At 48.0% G+C, this 8,016-nt stretch overlaps 1 protein-coding gene across 1 annotated transcript in view; it reads right to left on the bottom strand.

Annotated features, from left to right (window-relative positions):
* Positions 1-8,016, bottom strand: part of LOC123751064 (protein slit-like) — a 758,079-nt gene that overhangs the window by 233,516 nt on the left and 516,547 nt on the right. Inside the window, exon 4 of the mRNA XM_069308639.1 lies at positions 5,988-6,059. Within this exon, the coding sequence (XP_069164740.1) occupies positions 5,988-6,059 (72 nt within the window). The remainder of the gene's footprint in view (positions 1-5,987; positions 6,060-8,016) is intronic.

Here is an 8,016-nt window from a genome sequence, read left to right as displayed (position 1 = left end):
CGCAAACTTTGAACCTTTCCTTGTGTTTTTCCATGATGTCGCGGTATACTCTAAGACTGGCCTTACGTAGGCAGTGTAAAGCTCCCTAAATGCCTCCTTACTTAGGTTTCTGAATGATGTTCTAACTTTTGCCAGTGTAGAGTACGCTGCTGTCGTTATCCTATTTATATGTGCCTCAGGAGATAGATTAGGTGCTACGTTCACCACCCAGGTCTCTTTCACGCGTCGTCACAGGAAGGTAGATTCCCTTCATTGAGTACTGTCCCTTTGCTCTCCTGTCAGCTAGTCCCATTTCCATCCCTTTACATTTGCTCGTGTTGAACTCCAATAGCCATTTTCCCAACGATCTCTGCAACTCGTTCAGGTCCTCTCGGAGAATCTTACAATCTTCTCCCGTCACAACACGTCTCATTAATTAATGTGTTTGTGTGTAATATTAGCGTCAACTACCAACTAATTTAACCAGTTATTTATGTTAATTCCCTCCAGAGTATACGAGACAATAATTAGAGATTAAAAACTCAGCAAGCCTCATCATCTAGGGAACTCTCTTGAACCGGTTAACGCTCCCAAGAATAATACGATTGAAGAATACCGTTTAAGACACAGGTTCTTGACATAAACATTCTCAGACAACGCCCAGGTCTCCTCGCATGGCAGAGAGTAGTCAAGTACACAGCGAGGCTCGTGGTGGTGGCAGCCGCTGAACATCAGAGGTCCACGGCTGTTCAACACCCTCCCAGCCAGCATTAGAAATATTGCCGGAACAAAGACATTTTCAAGAGGAAACTAGATTTATTCCTCCAAGGAGTGCCGGACCAACCGGGCTGTGGTGGGTATGTGGGCCTGCGGGCCGCTCCAAGCAACAGCCTGTTGGACCAAGTTGTCACAAGTCGAGCCTGATCTCAGGCCGGGCTCGGGGAGTACAAGAACTCCCTGAAACCTCTTCAGGTATCCATCATGAACTTAAAACTTAAGTTACCACAATTTCAGTAGATTTCTTTCAAACGGAACCTTATAAAATAATCAAGTACTTTGCATTTCCTTCAGTGTTTTTGAGCGCTTCCGTGATCCTGTGTTTGTTGGTGAGGACATGACCAAGGCGTATATGATACCGCCTCTTATGTTACAATATCCACACTGAAAAAACATGGTGTATAAACCGCACAATTCTGAAATTTAATGTTTTTTGTTTAAATGCGAGTTGACAGAAATATGTTGATTCAAAAATTCGTCAAGTTCTACTTGTAGATTCATCTACCGGATCCCAAGTAGATTATCCAACATGGTAAATCTCTGGGGAGAGGGGGGGGGGTGGAACGCATAAAGCCCCATATATAAGTCAAGCAGCGAATGCATTGTTCAACCATTTGTGAAATAACAGGCAGTTATTTGACTGGTCGAATGCAAAGGAATTTCGAAAAAAAAGGAATTTAGCTTCCTGTGATACTGATGTTGTCTAACCATCGTCTTATTCCCCAGAAGAATCTCGACGCCCAAACTAACTTGATCAAAACTAGGCATTTAAGCAAACTCTATAACTTAATAGGATTTTCAACCATCTCTCTTTCACTCAGCTAATACACTCACATGGGGGTAGTGGCTGAGTGGAAAGAGCTTCGGGGGTCGTAGTCCTAAGCTACCGGGTTCGATCCCCGGTGGAGGCGGAAACAAAAGGGCAGAGCTTCTTTCGCCCTGATGCCCTTGTTCACCTAGCAGTAAATAGGTTCAGATACATACACACACAGATTAGGGGCCTGGTAGCTGAGTGAACAGCGCCCGGGATTCGTAATCTTTGGCACTTTGATGCCCCCTGTTCATCTAGCAATATATATGAACCTGGGAGTTAGACAGCTGTTACAGGCTGCTTCCTGTGTGTATGTGTGTGTGTGCGCGCGCGCGCGAGGAAAAATAAATCAGTTGATTGACAGTTGAGAGGCAGGCCGAAAGAGCCAGAGCTCAACCCTCATAAGCACAACTAGATGAATGCACACGCACACACACACACACACCTGGGACCAATCCTGGAATATGCAGCTCCAGTCTGGAGTCCATACCTAGTTAAACACAAGACAAAGTTAGAGAAGATTCAGCGGTATGCCGCCAGACTCGTCCCGGAACTGAGAGGCATAGGCTACGAGGAAAGGCTGAAGGAGCTGAACCTCACGTCCCTGGAAAACAGAAGAGTAAGGGGAGACATGATAACCACCTACAAAATTCTCAGGGGAATTGACAGGGTGGACAAAGACAAACTCTTCAGCACGGGTGGGACACGAACAAGGGGACACAGGTGGAAACTTAGTACCCAGATGAGCCACAGAGACGTTAGAAAGAATTTTTTCAGTGTCAGAGTAGTTAATAAATGGAATGCATTAGGCAGTGATGTGGTGGAGGCTGACTCCATACACAGTTTCAAATGTAGATATGATAGAGCCCAGTAGGCTCAGGAACCTGTACACAAGTTGACTGACAGTTGAGAGGCGGAACCAAAGAGCCAGAGCTCAACCCCCCGCAAGCACAACTAGGTGAATACAACTAGGCGAGTACACACAGATACACACATCTTAATCTTGCAAATATTTGCGGGGAAAAAAGTAGCTTTGTATGATGGGGAAAAAAACACACATTCCGAAACGAGTTGAGCGAGGAAACAATGTATATATAGGTAGTGACAGGAGACGAGGTCATCCCGGCTCTTAACGACCCTTCACCTGAGCCCTCATTAGCATGCTGGCCGGGCCAGTGTCGCCACACACACCTTCCAACACTGCCAAATACCTTCCGTCGAGACATTTACTGCTCTGATTGACACCAAACAACCTGAGTGTCCGCCGACGTCTTGTGCCAACGTGTCTCTCCACACACACACACACACACACACACACACACACACACACACACACACACACACACACACACACACACACACACACACACACACACACCCACACCTACACACCTGTTAAATGGTTCAACTACACCCCAGTACTGGCCGTAGTTCAACAACTACTACTGGCTGCAGTAGGTACAACTACACCCAGTACCAACTACAGCCCCGTACCAACTACACCCAGTACTGTTACAGCCAATTAGGAACATTAACCGGGTTCTTGATGTTGTAACCTCTATTACTAGTATCCGACCCCAAGTGGTTAGTACACTTTCAAGAAATGGTTGCATAGTGCAATGAAGAATAAGTAAGGGGGAACCACGCGGTAACACACATTCACGGGGGAGTTGACAGTATGCTCTGTAGCACAACCTAGATGGCGCTGATCTGGATACGCCAAGCACCAGAGGTCATTCACAACGACCTCTCTGTCTGACCAAGGCAGGAAACACCGACCCATTCATTGCTGTCACGCCACCACCACCAATAGATGGCGTTGTCCACATAGCGTCCAATATCAAGAAGGGGATTGGAGTGCAGACCCATAGATGGCGCTGAAATTGCTACTCTACACTCCAACGAGGGGTGACGATACTGTAACAAGTACCAACTGCATCCAGTACCAACTCATCCAGTACTATTACATCCAGTACTATTACATCCAGTACTATTACATCCAGTACCAACTACATCCAGTACTGGGTGCAGTTGGTACTGGGTTAAGTTGGTACTTACCAACTGCTTCCAGTACCAACTCCAACTCCTGACCTAATAACCGATAAGAATATCTCCATATGTCTCCGTTCCATTTAAGACGTTCAGTAACTTCCTCTCGAGAGAGACTTAAGCAAACATGTGCCTGTAACTCTTCCCTCGACCACCAGACTGTCTCAACACCTCGTTCGATACCGCGCTCGAGAAATTTGCCTCTCTAATTACCGGATATATAATGAATTTGGGGGGGGCGGGGTACTTTTTTGTAGCAATAATGATATTGAGTAACGTAGAGGTTGGCGAGGCGGGCTCCCAAGATAACTAAGACCTTATCTTACAACTTGTAAGTAGTCTTGAAAGTGGGATTCATTTTCCTATTGTCGACTGAAGACATCAGCAGCAGCAGCAGGCGGCAGTCATCATTAGGATTTGATAGCGTCTCGACACATGTACTCAGCTCACTCTAGGACCTGCACCGGGAATCATGAAGCATGTCCACAACCGCCTACGAAACCTCTACATCTTTCAAACAATCACGGCGGGTTAATTATTATTCACTGAAGCGTTTGCGAGCTTGGAATCCTTCACAAATCCACAGTGATCGTTCTTATAAGCAACCTCAGAGTGATGCAGAGCTCGGAAACTCAGAGTAATGCAGAGCTCGGAAACTCAGAGTGATGTTTTTGAGGTAAATTTTAATAAAGCCGCTAAAAATGCCGAATGATATACATGTTTCGTATGTGTTGAGAGCTGGAGTATAATTGTTGGGTGGTCAGCAGCCTATTGTGTCGGCCTTAATTAGTGTAAACTGTATCCTGCAGTGTCTATAGAGTTTACAGTGTATCTGGTACGCAGGTTTGGGCATGTCGCCTAGATAGTCTATAATGGCTAATTTCCTCTTGAATTAAGGAGAGGAATAGTCCTTCAAGGATATATTGCAATAACTAGTAAGGACCTTAGCAAGAGCCTACAAGGACATAGCAAGAGTCAGCAAGAGCCTTGCAAGAGCCAGTAATTGTACTATCATCCAGTAACAGATAGGCCAAATCCTGCAGACACAAATAGGTGAGCGCGCGCGCGCGCGTGCACACACACACACACACACACACACACACACACACACACAGGAGTGTGTGTGTGTGTGTGTGTACTCACATATTTGTACTCATCGATTTGTGTCTGCAGGATCGAGCATTGACTCTTGGATCCCGCCTTTCTAGCCATCGGTTGTTTACAGCAATGACTCCTTGTCCCATTTATATGTGCCTCACGAGATAGATTCGGTGTTACGTCCACTCCCAGGTCTCTTTCTCGAATCGTTACAGGTAGGCAGTTCCCCTTCATTGTGTACTGTCCCTTCGGTCGCCTATCACCTGATCCCATTTCCATAACTTTACATTTACTCGTGTTGAACTCCAGTAGCCATTTCTCTGACCATCTCTGCAACCTGTTCAGGTCCTCCTGGAGGATCCTACAATCCTCAGTCTGTCACAACTCTCATCAACTTTACGTCATCCGCGAACATCGACATGTAGGATTCCACTCCTGTAAACATATCATTTACGTAAATCAAATGTGTGTGTGTGTGTGTGTGTGTGTGTGTGTGTGTGTGTGTGTGTGTGTGTGTGTGTGTGTGTGTGTGTGTGTGTGTGTGTGTGTGTGTGTGTGTGTGTATGTGTGTGTGTGTGTGTATGTGCTCTTAACCAGATAATGTCGACCACAAGACTGCTAGCACGACAAAATAACTTTCAGCGAACTCTTAGGCAGGTAACAACACTGTGTTGTTGAACGGTAGTTGCCTCGTTAGAACACCATAACAACCCCCCCTCCCCCAGTGGGATCTACAACGGCAATGCACCAGACCAGATCCAAACCCCCCCTAACTCCCTCCATAAACCGGGTCTCCACCACCGGTAACTCTCCAGTCTTCATGACCAAATACCCACCCCCGGCCGGGCGCCTCCCCCACCACTGGTAACGCCCCTGTGTCCTGATAAGCCAATGTTCCCAGACGAAATTTCGGGTAAGACATCTCCGCGGTTATCTGCGAAACATCTACTTAAAGGTCGGTAAATATCTGCCCATGAACACTACAGATAAATGGTGTCGCATGTCGACATGGATTTACAGCGGCTTCCGTCGCGGATTCGTGAGCTGTTTATGAGAACGTCAACACGCCGTTCTCAAGATCCAGGAATCCAGGCACAAAAGAATTCACGTTCGTCTTGATTTATAATAGATGTAACTATTGTAACTAAACTTATATACTAGATCAAGTTCGGTTGAACACGCTGGGAATAGCCCCCTTGTACGGTAAAGGTATACAAGTTTACAACAGTATTAGAGTCAAGGAATCAAGGCTTGTAACTTCATGTATACTCACAGGCGGTAGAGATGAGGCTTGTTGTTGAAGAGACCATCTGGCAGGTGGCGTAATCGGTTGTTGTTAAGCCGTCTGTGGGAGGAGAGGAAACTAAGTCGTCTTGCTTGTACGTCTTAAATGCTTTCTTTCTCTCTCTCTCTCTCTCTCTAAACACATTAAACCTCACAAAAGATAGCTTTATCCTGCACACACACACACACACACAGGATTAGTTGATTGACAGTTGAGAGGCGGGACCAAAGAGCCAGAGCTCAACCCCCCGGAAGCACAACTAAGTACAACTAGGTAAGTACACACACACACACAATATTAGTTGATTGACAGTTGAGAGGCGGGACCAAAGAGCCAGAGCTCAACCCCCGCAAGCACAACTAGGTAAGTACACACACACACACACACACACACACACACACACACACACACACACACACACACACACACACACACACACACACACACACACACACACACACACACACACACACACACACACACACACACACACACACCACACACACACACACACCACACACACACACACACACACACACACACACACACACACACACACACACACACACACCACACACACACACACACACACACACACACACACACACACACCACACACACACACACACACACACACACACACACACACACCACACACACACACACACACACACACACACACACACACACACACACACACACCACACACACACACACACACACACACACCACACACACACACACACACACACACACACACACACACACACACACACGTACACACACACACACACACACACACACACACACACACACACACACACACACACACACACACACACACACACACACACACACACACACGTACACAGAGCATAAATCTTACACACTGCCCAAATCCCTTCAATAAGCTTCACATACACAGCTTAAAGCAGCTTCGCACCACATAAATCATTTTCATTCACTGTTTAATGTCTTTTTATAGCGCTCTCATAACACCATAAACTGTATTTATGATGCCTAGCGTAACGATCGTTCAGACTAGCCTACTAACAACCCCCCCATCCCCCCAAACCCCCCACTAACAACCCTCCATCCCCCCCAAACCCCCACAAAGAACAGCCTAGCGCGTCGCCCGCGAGAAATCCCCGCGCAAAGTACAAATTACACCAATTTCCCCTCCAAATTACCCGCGAGTATCAATTTAAGTGTTGAATGCGATGATATCGATATGATCTGCAGGAGGCTGTGTTGCTAATGGCCCGAGATAACGACCATCATCACCAGGGGAAGTGCTCCTTAACCCCCTGATGAATGCCGACCACTATTTCTCCAGGCACGGGGCCACAGAAGAGCGGGTCTAGGGCCACTGATGATGGACCCTGAAGCTTGGAGGAGGACCTCAAGGAGGAGCTCTTTGACCTCAGCACTCTGGTGTTCCCCCAGGTGTGTGTGTGGGGCCACTGGTGTTCCCCAGGTGTGTGTGTGTGGGGCCACTGGTGTCCCCCAGGTGTGTGTGGGTGGGGGGGCCACTGGTGTCCCCCAGGTGTGTGTGTGGGGGGGCCACTGGTGTTCCCCAGGTGTGTGTGTGTGGGACCACTGGTGTCCCCAGGTGTGTGTGTGTGGGGCCACTGGTGTTCCCCAGGTGTGTGTGTGTGGGGCCACTGGTGTTCCCCAGGTGTGTGTGTGGGGCCACTGGTGTTACCCCAGGTGTGTGTGTGTGGCCACTGGTGTTCCCCAGGTGTGTGTGCGGGTCCACTGGTGTCCCCCAGGTGTGTGTGTGGCCACTGGTGTTCCCCAGGTGTGTGTGTGTGGGGCCACTGGTGTTCCCCAGGTGTGTGTGCGGGTCCACTGGTGTCCCCCAGGTGTGTGTGTGGGGCCACTGGTGTTCCTCAGGTGTGTGTGGGGCCACTGGTGTTCCCCAGGTGTGTGTGTGGGGCCACTGGTGTTCCCCAGGTGTGTGTGTGGGTCACTGGTGTCCCCCAGGTGTGTGTGGGGGGCCACTGGTGTTCCCCAG

This window comes from Procambarus clarkii, chromosome 63 (genome assembly GCF_040958095.1).
Source record: "Procambarus clarkii isolate CNS0578487 chromosome 63, FALCON_Pclarkii_2.0, whole genome shotgun sequence".
NCBI classification, from domain to species: Eukaryota; Metazoa; Arthropoda; class Malacostraca; order Decapoda; family Cambaridae; genus Procambarus; species Procambarus clarkii.
The sequence above is the reverse complement of the archived record's forward strand: the minus strand, read 5'-3'. Positions and strand labels throughout refer to the sequence as shown.